The sequence below is a fragment of the Lates calcarifer genome, linkage group LG7_1, assembly GCF_001640805.2.
Source record: "Lates calcarifer isolate ASB-BC8 linkage group LG7_1, TLL_Latcal_v3, whole genome shotgun sequence".
Taxonomy (NCBI): Eukaryota; Metazoa; Chordata; class Actinopteri; family Centropomidae; genus Lates; species Lates calcarifer.
In genome coordinates, this window is record NC_066839.1 from 8,376,902 (window position 1) to 8,391,184 (window position 14,283).

Genomic DNA, 14,283 nt, shown 5'->3' on the forward strand with positions numbered 1-14,283 from the left:
CTAGAGTATTTGCAATGCAGATGCAACCAAGGTTAAAATGTGAATATATAAATTTCTATGTATACAGACTATTAACACGTGAAATATCTATATCTTTTTTCCTCATTATGATTAAAATAAAGGCAAACTCTGACACATGGTTCTTCTTTGTCCTTATTGCAGCTATATCACTATTTTTTTAAAAGGTGAACACCAAGGTTTTTTAGACTCAAATTTGACAGTTTTAAGTGCAATGAAAATGAATGAATGAATAAGCAAATATGATGATTTAACAGAACTTCAGATAAGAATTAGTTCCTGACAAAGTAAAGTAATAACTCAGTGTTACACTAAAGTTAAATAAATAAATTAATAAAAATATTTATGAAAAAAATCTAATGTAGGTTAATGAAACGAGGTAAAACATCTGAATCAACAGCACATTTAATACAATTTGAAGGTCTCCTCTATATGATCAGTGGGTGGAGAGGCTGTGGTTTCACCCCACCACAAACTGTTTCCGTGTGACGAGCCGAGACTCCGCTCTCCGGGGGCGGCCATGACAGCAAAACGAACGTACACGGATACAGCGATGGGAGTGGCCAGACAATCGGATTGGATAACAGGATGTGAGTTGAGCTGTTTTGGGGTGAGGCGGTGCGTTTGGGGGTGCACAACTTTCTCCGTGTTTGCGCAGTTTCCCAGCGCTTCACACACTGCGGATAAACCGAAAACAGCGACCTCCGGGTCTACGGGGGCTCGGCACGCAGAGTATAGAAATCAGCGGAAATACCAGCGCGCGGCCGACGCACGGCGGAGTTTTCACACTCTCACCGTCTCGTGTGTGGTTTACTCGTTGATGCGGGGAGAAAGTTGTGGACATGTTTTCCTGGAAGTGCACGGTTTTACGGACACTACGTGCAACATTGTAACGGCGGTGTTAATGAGCCTCTCCAGCCTGAGCGGACTTTGGAGTGTGTGTATTTTTTTTCTCCGTTTGATTGTAAAGCCGCCTGTTCGCCATATTGTGCGCTGTGAAACTCGAGGGAAAGTTGTCAGAGAGTTATGACATTTGCTGCGCACAATCCCTTCATGGAGCTACATGCAGTCGACTTTGATCGAAACCAAAGTGACTCAATGGAGCTGGCCATGGAGAGCCCTGTGCACCATTGATAAGGTATATACACTGTGTTAAACTAATGCTCACTAATCTTGCTGTATTGCCTAACCGCGCTCAGCCCTTGAGGCGCTTCCTTATTGCTGATTTTTAACATAACATCACTGGCTATCGCTCGGGTGATTGCACGAGCCCCTTCGTTTCCTGTATTTCTTGTTATGCCAAATGGCAGCTTAACTGTAAGCGCCTCCTTGTTGCTTTTGGCTGACGCTTCAAAAACTTCTGCTCATAATATCCCCTTTGCACGCGCCTGGACGTAAATATCGATATATATATATATATATATAGAGATTTTTTTTTCTCTCTGTCTGTGCTCACTTCAAACAGACGTGCTGTCTTGATTAATTTTCCTTTACTGTCTGGGCTATTTGCTTGTGTAGGCCTCAGTTTCCTCTTTGCTGCAGACGAGTGAGAGCCGACTGAAAACTTTGTGTGCTGTGTCCTCAGAGAAAAAGAAAGTGTCTAACACCCTCCTTTCTCTCATAAGGTCCGGCACCCTAAAGAGGATGAGAAGAATGGACAACAAACCTCAGATTTGATTGTGGAAGGAGGGTTGCATATGTTCCCCACCCTGCACTTTCCTTTGGGATTTATATTTCCTCCCAAATACCTCTGTATACACAATTAAACAAAGAATTTCTCAGCCACAGGCAGTGAAAACACACTACAGAGGCAATAACCCAGTTTTGCACACTCAGTAATCAAGGCTGAGAGCTCTGACTCCAACTTTTTCACACCTTACGATATTAGCATGAGTCTTCCTCCTCAAGTTAATACTGACAAGAGTGGCAAACATCGGGCTGCAGCCATGAAAGAGTCGGTGCAGCATCCAGGGGAGGTTTATTATGGTATGGCACCTCCGGCTTTAGAGTCGAGCCACAGTGACTCTGCGAGCAGCTCTGGTGTCTATAACCCCGAGAAAGGGCCCCAAAGTTTACCGCACTATCAACAGGCTGCTCCAGTAAAGTGGATGCACCAGGACTCCATACAGGCCCCCGGCTGGTCTCAGGAAGCTCCTGTGCCAGCCTGGGGGCAGAACTTTGGCCCCTACATGGGAGGAGTGAATGTCAGGAGTCAGATGGCGTTCCACAAAGGAGTCCACGAAGGTGTGGCTCTGCCGATGGGGGGAGAAAATCAACTGCCAGGACCTGTTGAGGTTTATAGAGACGCCAACCAGGCTCAAGCACAGGGGAGGGGGCTCGAGTGGGATCAGCACGCCGTGGCTGCTATGCATCAGGCTCAGCTGCAAGCCTATCAACATGGCCACAAGGGCGTGGAGCTCCCGAGTCAGCCCCACATGCCGCCTCACACTTTGACGGGGCCCATGCTGCAGCCCTTCCAGACAACATTCAGACCCAGCAAGCAACAGTTCTCATCTGGTTATTATTCAGTTTTTCCGGGAAACAAGGCAATGCCAAACCTGGCCTACAGCGAGCAGCAGCCTAAAACCCAACAACAACTGCTACACCAGATGCAGCAGCAACAACAAATGCATCACCATCACCAGCAGCAACAACAGCAACAGCAACAGCAACAACAACAACAACAACAACAACAACAGTTGCAGCAACAGCACCAACTTCAGCTGCAGCAACAGCAGCAACATTTGCAGCAACAGCAACATCAAATCCAACAGCATCAAATGCAACAGCAGCAGCAACTGCAGCAGATGCAGCAGCAGTATCACCAGCAGCAGCTACAGGAGCGCCAGCAACAAATGCAGCAAATGCAACAGCACAGCAGCAGCAGCTGCAACAACAACCAAATGTGCCACAGCAAGAAACAACACAACTACAGGTGCAACCAAAACAGCAACAGACCCAAAACTTTGCAGCGTATCAGTCTCCTGAGCCATGTCCACCTGACACGGCATCTAAAAAGGAAGACGTCCAGTCAGCAGAACCAGAGGCCCAAACCTGCGATGAGTCAGCTGTACCTGATCCGTGTCCTGAAAAGGTCGCCACAAATCCCACTGAGACCTCAGATGCGCAGCCGGCGGCCCCTCGGCGCTCACGGCGCCTTTCCAGAGAGGGACAGTCCCCACTGGGTCCCCCCTCAACAAACATCTGGTCTCAGGCCTCCAAAGAGCTTCCACCATCCCAGAACGGGGTAGCGGGTGCACAGAGGGGAGGGGAAACCCAAGTGACTACAGGAGGGGTCATCCAGGTCACCCGCAGGAGAAGGAGGGCGTCTAAGGAGATCAACTTGGAGACTCTTGCGATGAAGGCATCAGAAATGGAGTCGCTGCCTGCGAAAAATGTCAAGGTTAACAAATCACTCATCACACTGGAGCTGTAGTTCATTTCCTTTTTTATTTGTGGCAGCGTTACAGCAAAACAGCGATGTAAATATTCACTTTAGGATCAATTTCCTTGAGGATGAAGGGTGAGGACGGCTAATCTGTGCAAGTGAGAGTGAATTTTTTCATCTGCCAAAGTTGGCAAGCAGCTGTACAAAGAGGAAGAACCCTGTTTCTATGCAGAACTTCCCTATGGTTTACAAAATCTTTTTTCTTGGGTCTGTTTACTTGATTCCTACAGCTGTTGAGTGTCAGCTATAGCAGGCTGTCTTCAACTGTGCGCAGTCACTCTATACAGCACATTGTCATGACCCAGATACCGGTGCAACCTGAAAAACAGCTATTATTGAAGATCCCTGCCTCTGGATTTTAAAGATTGCTCTTATACTTTTGCTGCGAGAAAGATGATACACTTGACCTTGATATTCAGGATTTATAGTATTTACATTCTAGGTGGAACACCCACTGGAACCGGCTTCTTTATTTTCTCTTTAGCAAGCTCCGTTAAATATGCAGTAAACCATAAACACTTTTTGCATTTTTGGCAGTTTTTTGTCAGCACAGGGACATCTAGTGCTCTGCCCTGCGGGGGCTACCAGGCTTGACATAGGGTTTTGTTTTGTGCAGAAGGTGCATGCTGGATGTGCAGTTGGAGCAGCTGCATGTCTGCACACCTCCACATTCCTCGGGCTCTTTCCCAGTCATTCAGCAGAGCTAGGGAGGGGCCGAGCTGTCAACCTGCGCAGCTACACTCCTCCAAACACACACACACACACACACACACACACCAAACAGGTTTAATATCACTATTCACAACCCAGAGCGGCTGCATTGTAGCTGACAAGCAGTACTTTTCTGGGTTATGAGATGAGATTCACATGTCTTAACTCTGGCTCTGAACCTTGCCTGAAGTATAAATAATAAAACTGATTTATATCTTTCACAGCCATCAACAGAATTTAAGTTTGCTGAAAATGTTTTATCAGCTTGACCAGAAATACCAGGGAGACGTGTGCACTCCTCTGAATAGAAATATGGTGGTAATAAAACATCATGGTTTATTTATGTAAAAAAAATAGTGTAATCCTTGTGTCCAGGCTTTTTGAATTGTAGGAGTCAAAATCAATCAGCTCCATGCAACTTCAGCATTTATGGGCAATAATTTGCTTCAGGCTCTCAATTAGTTGATTAATTGATCAAATCGCTGACATAAGGTTAACAAACGAATCAGTTTATCATTTAATCAACTGACATTTTTTTCTGGTTAAAGCATCTTAAATATGAACTTTTCATCATCATAAACTCCGTATATCTTTGGATAACAAGGCATTTGAAAATGTGACCTTGAGCTTTCAGGAGTGGTGATGGGAATTTTCCATTATTATTTTGAGTTCATTGTTTAAATAATTAATTGCAATAACCAAGAGATAAATCTATAAGTAGAAAAAATATTTAGTTGTAACTCTAATGTAATATGAAATACAGCATTTGAATTTCAGTGAAGATGAAAATGAATGTTGCAGGTGATTTGAAAATGAGCCTTTACACATGTAGATGACCATGTGTACTTACCCATCTTCCTCTTTTTATATCTCAATCCCCTTTCTTTTCCCCTGCTACTTCCCCAATTTCCCTGTGACTTTCTCTCTCTCTCTCTTTCTCACATCTCTCCTGATCTTCCTGCCTTTTCCTTTTTGCGCCTCAGCAGGAAGATGGTCCAGGTGGCAGACAGGCCACCATGGTGCCCCTGGTTATCCCTGTGTCTGTGCCAGTGCACAGGACTCAGATAGATCCTCAGGGTGGCTGGGCTCAGGGACGGCTCAGCCAGGGCGAGCGGCCTGCGGGACAGTCCGACCGAAAACCTTCTGTCATTGTGGCTCGCCGCCGATCGCTCAGAAACTCCATGACTGAGAGTTTTGGCCAGGTTAGTTCTGTGAAGAGATGAGATCTGCATTGCTTTGACTGTCATGCATTGTTGGTTTATTATTGGTTTTAGTTTGAACTCAGGAAGACCAATATGGAAGTTATTTACTTTGAAGCATCTGAAGAAAGCCTGTGATTTCTAGACTTCATATGCCACAATGAACTGTTTACAAAAATCATGGTTGTTTATTCAGACTCAGACCACATTATGTAACTACCTCGAGACCCCTTAAAAGGCAGGTCTGTGGTGAATTGTAAGTGATGACAGTGTAATCCCACCCAATTACACAAGAAACCTCAAAGTTCAAGTTCTCATGAATAAAAGTAGCTTTCGCAGAAGCCGACCTCAGGGATGGTCATCTGGAAAATATCCACCAAACCTGGACCAACCAGCAATATATAGGGTGTGGATTAGATGATAACGTGACTCAACAAGAAAACGTAGAACAGCATGAACAGCTGTTTTAAAGTGGGCGTGTAGGTTCATAATGAAGCTTGATTCAGCAGTTGGACTCATGGTCAGGAAAACATTATAGGTAAAATGTGAATTTGTTTTTGTGTCAGCCATGGAAGTCCAGTTTTAAAATGCAAAATTAATTAAATCCAGATTCATCAGACCAGGTGATGTTTTTCCAGTTGAGTTTTGGTGAACCTGTTACTGTAGCCTCAGATTTCTGTTCTTTTCTGAGATGTTTTTCCGCTCACCACAGCTGTAAAGAGTGGTTATTAGAGTTAACATAGCCTTTCCGGACATGAGTCCGGCCTTTCTGTTCTGGCCTCTATCATCAGCAAGGTGTCTCCATTCACAGAACTGCCTCTCACCAGATGGTTTTTGTTTTTCGCACCATTCTGTGTAAACTCTAGGGACCGTTATACGTAGAAATCCCAGGAACTCTGCAGTTTCAGAAATACTCACAGTCATGCCACAGTCAAAGTCTTCCCCATTCTTAAGTTCAATGTGAAGATTAACTGAGGCTCATGACCTGTGTCTGTGTGATATTATGAATTACACTGTTGCCACATGATTGGCTGATTAGATAACTGCATGAACAAGCAGGTATAACTATTAAAGTACTTAGTGAGTTTATAATCTTTATAAGACTTGGCTTTAGAAGATTTCAGTCCTGGTTGATTTGGTGGCACCCACTGTCATGGAGCAACTGGTGCAGCCAAAAAACGCTGGTTGTTTTAATAAAGGATTCATTCAGTGATGATTTCAACTGCGATCTGATATAATACACTTAATGTGACCTCTTCACAGTAAAAGTCAATCCATGTTTTGCCAGATTAACTTTTCCATTACATTGCAATCAAAGAAAACAAACAAAGGCTTTGATCGAACCCTACAATGCACCACAATCCCTCTTTCTGTCCAGGATGGTGAAAACGATCCAGGGCTGGACGAGGATGGAAAATCCAAACTTAAGCGCCGACCTCGCCCAGAGCCTCTCATTATCCCTCCTCCCAAGCCATCCACCTTCATCCCACCATCCGTCTACTCCAGTATCACTTCCTACCAGAGCAACCTGCGCTCCCCAGTTCGTCTGCCGGACAACCCCCTCACTCTGCCTCCCTACACACCTCCACCCATCCTCTCTCCCGTGCGTGAGGGCTCAGGACTCTATTTCTCCACCTTCCTGACCAACATAGCCGTGAGCAACCAAATCCTGCCACCGCCAGCTACACCCAAGTCTGCGACACGCAGCCTGTTGCGCTCCAGTAAGTCTTGGTTGTTGCTTTTGGTCTTCTATAGTTATGATCAGATTAATTCCGCCAAAGAGGCTTTCTTCGATAATGTGTAAGAGTTTTTCATTTGTGTTTTTCAGCAAGTTCAGAAATTACACCTCCTGTCCTGCCCTTAATCACTGATGCGACACCGGTTAGCCTTGAACCGTAAGTACCACTTCAAACATCTAAACAGGGTCCTAAAGTTTTTTGATATTTCAACAGCTTTTCTTACAGCTCCATAACTCTGCTCCACTCTATATTTTGTCCAGCCGTATCAATATTGGGCAGCATTACCAGGCAGAAATTCCAGATTTGCAGGAGCAGCCTTCCTCCCAGTTTGACCAGCACAAAGCCGACTTAGTTTGGGTCCCTGTGGAAAACTCTCACCTTAAACATGGTGACCAAGAGAGCAGTTAGTATCTCACGTTTGTCGTCATCCACTGACTGTTATGGAAGATTTTTGTCACCATCTTTTGCCTACTTTTAATAACCTGCCTCACTTTTTCTTCCTAGTGGAGGATCTGATGAACATGGCTTGTTCCAGTGTACTCAGAGGTGGAGGAACCAATCAGGAGTTGACTTTACACTGTTTACATGAATGTGGAGGTGATATTCTTGTAAGTATAGTGACTCATAGTCTTGATCAGCTTATTGAAATTCAGTTTGCACAGATATGTTTTTGGCTAAATTTGATCAAAAGCTTAAAATGTATGCCTTAAAGGTGCTGCTATGTTTGTTCTGCTGCTACATAGCCAATGTTAGCATTAACAGCTGTTTACTTACCAAGAGCTTCAGTCATTGTTGTGTTTACAAGACTGGAGGTTAGAATATGCTCTCCTCGCACCCTTGCATCCTCTCATGTTGGATTGATGGCAGACTGGGCGCTTGTGACTCACCACTACAACTTGGTATTACAAGACAAGACAAGCTAGGGCTAGCTGGGGCTAGCAGGTTAGCATGCTACCTTCAGTAGAAGAAATGTAGTGATAGAAATAGAGCAAGGGTTAAATTTGCATTTGCTACCACTGGACACAGCTTTGGAAAGTAAAATAATGAAGTTTGATGTTTAACAGTTATTCTAGACTGGAAAGTAAACAGTTGTTAATTAGATTAGATAATCCTTTTTTAGTCCCACAACGGGGAAACACAATGCTAACATTGGCTATGTAGCGACAGCAAAAACTCACATATAGCACTAACATTAACGTAAACATTAATAGTAACTTTGTACATGTTATTGTTAAGAGTGTTATTATTTGATGCATTTAAGTGATTAAAAATTACCTTGTAAAGGACGATTTACTCACTGTGATGCTGCTTTTAAGGAAACACTGGGACATTTGATGCTTCAGGACCCAGTTTTCCCCAAAGGCCATCACCTGGCAGGTTATCACTACTCAGGCAAGTATTTTCAGTAAAATCAAAGCTTGTTGATGTAAATCACCTCTATCAACTATAACAGATTTCCTGATTACCTTTATGTCTTCCTCTTCCTCTCCCTGTCTTTTTCTCTATAAATTTTTATGTCTCTGTAAATGTTTCCTCATTCTCGTAAAAACGCATTAAATTGTTCTGTGTCTGATTTACTTGCAGGCTCTGACAGCTGGACCGCAGAAGAGAAGCGCTACTTCAATAAGGGGATCTCTGCCTACAGGAAGGACTTCTTTCTGGTGCAGAAACTGGTATGTCCGTTAATTTGACCCTGCAGCATAAACAAGTATGAATCAATGTAAATAAATCTAAAAATACATGAGAATTTAATTAAACTTGCTCTTTGTTGTATCACTAAATTGTACAGCACTCATTTTGAGGCATTTGTGTTATTACTTTAAACAAACTTGGACATCAAAATGAAGCGTTTTAGTTGTTACTGGGTCTTGACTGCACCTTGATGTATTGGAAAATCTGCATGATTGCAAACAGGAAGAGGCAGCTCCTCTTTCAACACAAACAAAGCTAAAACTTAAAAAAAAGTGCGAACGAGAAGAAAATCAGACTAAACAAGCCACATCCTCTTTGAGACAGGAAGTAACTGGATTTATGGGAAATGTGGTCTTTATTTTATAGAAAGACTAGCAATATCCATATAATTGACATGAGACAGAGACTGTCAGTGCTATCATTTACACACTGTAAACCTGTGTAAAGAAATATCTAATTATTTGGCATTTGACATTAATGCACACTTCACATGGAAAAATTGAAATGAATACTAATATAAATCTACCTGTGTATGTTTGTTGGGTTGATTGAAAGGTGCGGACCAAGACTGTGGCTCAGTGTGTAGAGTTCTACTATACATACAAGAAACAGGTGAAGATTGGTCGCAACGGGATTTTAACCTTCGGCCCTCCAGATTCACCAGTGGAGAAGCACACAGAGGCTGTGGTGGACGTCAAGGTAGAGTGGAGTTAACCTGGCTTGAAAATACCATAATCATTTGTGGTTAAATATTACAAATATTCAGTTAATGTAATGTATGTATTTGTTAAACAGTATCTTCTTGGACTGAGATGTTACAAAGACTTGTCTTTCTGTGAATTTTACCTTTAGATTGAAGCCAAATGATCATTTTTAAGCCTTGAAAGTGTTCAAATCTGAATTTTTACAGGAGTTGCTGCAATAATCTTGTATTTTTCTGGTATGATTCATTACACAGAGTTCACAGCAGTCAAAACTGACTCAAGGAGACACAGATGGGGATGATAAGAAGGATGTTTCTTATGACCAGAGTCATGAGAGCAGCCAGCAGGCGAGGGTCGCTCAGTCACTACAGGCTCATGACTATGTAAGTATTTCACTACAAATTAGGGCTGCAACTAACAATTATTTTTATTATCTACTAACCTTAAGGTTCTTTTCTTGATATATCCGTTATACATTTGATCAATACAATGTCAGAAAATTGTGAAAAATGTCCATCCCAATGGACTTCCCAACCAGAAGATATTTGCATAGAGGAGAAGCTCAAAGTGAGCTGAAGTAATAAAGTGTCAAACACTTCTTATGTTTTGGTGCTCTAGGCGGGAACAGTGCTGGTGATCAAAGAACCGAACACTGTGAATAAGGAGTCTCATCACCCGTCACCACATCACAGGCCTCGGGCCGAGCCTGCAGCAAAGAAGGGCAAGGTGCCACCGAAGCCCCCGCAGGATCCGGATGCAGTATTTCCATGCAAGAAATGTGGCAGGTGCAGAGATTTACTTTGTTTCCATTTATAATTCAGGCTGTTATTGAATGTCCTGATTTTGCAGTCACTGCTAAATGGTTCTTTGTTACTGGTTTTTGAGTCATGCCTGCTCATGCAGTGTTGCAGTCTCAGTAATGTTTGTGAAATTTACAGCTGCAGTGACTAGTCAGTGTGGTGGTTGGAGTTACAGTAGTTAAAATATGAAACGTTTTCAATAATAGATAAGATAGGTTATTATTTTTATGAAATAAATAATCACACAAAGAAATACAGAAAAGCTGAAAATACAGTATGTTGAGGTAATTTAGAAACAGTGTTACCATGACCAAGTCTTTTTGTTGTACTTTAAAATAGGCCTGAACTAGATTCAAAGCACAAGTGATTATTTACATGGATACATTAAGATCCAATGGATGGATGGATGGAGTAATCTTCTTCTGTCAGTTATGTGTAGTGTTGCTGATATTGTGCATAATGTAACATTTTCTTCCTGTATTCTAGGGTGTTTTATAAAGTTAAGAGCAGAAGTGCCCACATGAAGAGTCACGCCGAGCAGGAGAAGAAGGCCGCGGCGCTGCGTCAGAAGGAAGAAGAGGAGCAGGCAGCAGCTGAAGCTCGGGCCAGGAAGGCAGCTGCGGTGGCGGCGGCGGTGGCAGCAGCAGCAGCAGCAGCCACGGCATCTAATCAGGGAGGAAATGGGAACGGAGTGATGGAGCAGGCGGACGCCAGCAGCCACGAAGAGTCATCTGAGGGAGAAGATGATGACGATGAAGACTGGCACTGAGAGACAAAAAAAGGGGGGCAGAAAAATCAATGAGGAGATGGATTGATGGGTAAATGGAGGGTAAAGAGGGCGATTGAATCAGAGAGGGAGGAAGGAGAAAAAAAAGATGTTCTCAGCGTCAGAGAGCAGCACAAGAAAAACGCTTTTCAAGTCTTCCTGTTAATCTTCACACTCCTTTCTTGGCTGAAACTGTCTCTGTTCGACCGTTATTCAGCTTTACATTGTTCAGCCGGGGAGTCACACTCCAAATTTTCACATTTGTATCTTTTAAATATTCAGAGGAAGTTTATTTTTTGTAAATGCACTTATACTGTATGCTTCTGCTTTTGCCAATATTGCCTTTTTATACCCATTATTTAATTGAATATATGTCAAAATATTATACTTTTTCATTGAGCGGACTTAAGATAATCAGGATGTTGCTTAGCAATAAAACTTCAAGATCAAAGCAATTTTTCACTTTATAGTCACCGCCCTTTTAAATAAAGATAGAGATTGTATTTAAAATCTTTTTTCCGAGGAAAATACTGTGCTGAATTTGTCAGACTTCCATCAGATTTTTAGGGTTGGTTGTACACTTTTACAACTACAAGGGACCTTTTGAAATGAATATGTACAAAAAAAGTATATATGAGATTGCCATATATTTATGATACTGCATTTTTCAATGATTTTGGTAATATAAAAACTAATCATGTCAGCTGCAATATGACTTGTGAATTGAAAAGTTTATTAAAACTCTCTACTGTTCTAAATGTGTTTTCCTTTTCCTCTGTTACTTAACAAGTCTGTGTTTGCAGGACATTGTTGAGGCAGCAGGGGGAGGTAGAGGTTCAGTCTGTTGGGTATACTTCACATGTGGTTGTGTCTTCGTAAATGGAAGTGTTGTGGTCTATATGCATTAAGATACATTAGGCTGTATCTCTTTATGAATTACTAATCAAGATACAACTTTTTTTTTCCTTAAATCACAAAATGTCAAATCTTCTTGCTTAAAATGCAGTCCTTACTCCAATATATACCTACAAAGCAAGAAAGATTTGCCACAGTTAAAATATAACTCACACTACTGTACTCATAGGTCTGTTTCAGTGTGCAAGACAAGCTCTACGAGCCTGTAATTTCCAGATTATGGGGTTGGAGAGCCAACTCATCTTCCGACATGGGGGTGTGGTGAAATTTGGCATTGATCAGTGGTGATGTAACTCGGCTGTTTAGGGGTGTGCTCAGTAAAGGAAAGAGTGGCTTGTTTCCCCTCAGGAGATGAAACACGAGGCATATTGCCCCGAGATCACAGAGGACAAAGTGGCCCTGTTTCTGTCTCACACTCATCATTGATAAGTGACAGTCTCATTTACCATTGTGCTGCTGCAGAAATTAGCTGGAGAATGTGGGTTCTGCTCAAGTGTAACTGCTTCTTGTGCCAAGAGAAGAACAAAAGGAAAATCCACTGACTTCACTGCTTTATGTGGTTCTTGGATTTAATGATTCTAAAGGAACTTTAATTTTTGTTATTATCACTGTCAGTTTAAATTTAACCACATACACTGTAGTGATCATAGTTGTTGTTTTTAGAAGTAAAACTAAAACTAATGCTTACATGGCTGAGATTCAGTACAGGGGTCAACTTGTACGTTTTACTGATTCTACAAACATTAAATATAGTTTCACCTTGGCAAAAGATCATGATAATTTGGCTTATGAAACCTTTTTTTAATTGCACAAGTCAGTTTTAAAGTATCACTGCTCATTACTGACACATTGCTGTTCATATTATGGATGTGGAGTTAGATGCAGCTGACATCGTGGTGCATTCAGTGTCCTCAGAGGGTCCTTTTTGCCCTGGGGCTTGTAACAAAGCGTCGCAGGTTTACAGTGAGTATCAAATATCTTCTCTGAGCGTCAGGCCTGCTAATAAGGTCCCATTAGAAAGACCCAGCTACACGGACGTAGTAAAATAGGTTAGGGATGGAGAGGAGAGGAATGAAGACATTATAAAGCAGACTGGTGTGCAGTGATGGAGACGAGGGCAAAACACTGGATCAATGTCACTAAACGTCTGGAAGACAAATGAGAAGATCAATGTTTCTTCTCCAGCAGGGCCGAGGTTACATCTGATGCAAAGTAGAAATGTACATTAAGATTATTTATGTTCAGCCACTCAGCTATGAGACTTTGATCATTTTCTGCGCGTGACCTGTGAGGCTGTGGGTCAATGTCATTCTTGCAGTGTAGAAATAAATGAATGAGAAAGATAAATGACCAACTTTTGTATTTATATTAAAACAGGGAAACATAAGATAGGACAAAAACAAGGATCACACTTTTCTCTCTTTATTTCGATATGGTAAACATGTTCAAAAGGTTAAATCAAATTTTTTGTAAAGCTTCTAATTTGACAAATGTTTTTACAGTGCAGTCACCCTGATCCATCAGGGAACAGACAGAAATCGGATGGACAGCGTTTGTGTCCATGTTTTGGAGTTTGCTAGGAGGCTGTTGACTTACAACTTTGAAACATATCTGTCAGTTTTAAAACACTCAGCCTGGTCTGAACTTTTCTGTCCATCACAACCACTGCAGATCTGACACATCAATAGTCTTGTTCAACAAATAACTTATTAGATCTTTATAGATCATTTATAAGACAGTTATTGGCTGATTATTATTCTTTGTACTTTTTAATAATGCAGCCTTTTATCATTTTCTGTGAGTACAAAACAACTGCTATGATACTACCACAGTATGATACTGTGGTAGTATCATAGCAGTTCATATAGTAGTGAGGAACTGGAACATCCGACTGCACTGGTCTTTATTCCTTTCCCTCACTTTGCATTTACTAAAATCCTCCCAATCCGGCACATTTAGTGTCTTTGAAAAGCTTCAGTCAAATAAAAATGAAATGAAGATGCTGCTTCTCCTTAACTTCGTCTGAAGGCATCCAGCCGGTATGTAATGCACATAATCTCTCCGGCATTGCTTACATCCAGCTGTCCTTGATGCCGAACCAGAATCACCTCATGTAATGACTATGGCTGCCATATAAATGACAAACCACTCAGCTCAATTTCAATGTGCGGTCAATGGCCTTGAGGGATGTAATCTGCCTGGCTGACCTCTCAACCTGTGACACCTCTTGCTTTGATTGGTTATCTGCCTGTCATCCATTATCTACAGCTCTCCAGCATTTTTACCGCCAG

At 42.1% G+C, this 14,283-nt stretch overlaps 1 protein-coding gene across 1 annotated transcript; it reads left to right on the top strand.

The window, feature by feature from the left end:
• The first annotated feature begins 573 nt into the window (after positions 1-573).
• Positions 574-11,835, top strand: mideasa (mitotic deacetylase associated SANT domain protein a). The gene is given in 14 exon segments (XM_018695000.2): positions 574-1,156; positions 1,644-2,885; positions 2,888-3,421; positions 5,164-5,379; positions 6,755-7,097; positions 7,205-7,271; positions 7,376-7,518; positions 7,620-7,723; positions 8,432-8,507; positions 8,700-8,788; positions 9,363-9,506; positions 9,766-9,894; positions 10,130-10,296; positions 10,798-11,835. Coding segments are annotated over 13 exon segments (3,273 nt in total). The 5' UTR covers positions 574-1,156; positions 1,644-1,907; the 3' UTR covers positions 11,081-11,835.
• The last annotated feature ends 2,448 nt before the right edge of the window (positions 11,836-14,283 follow it).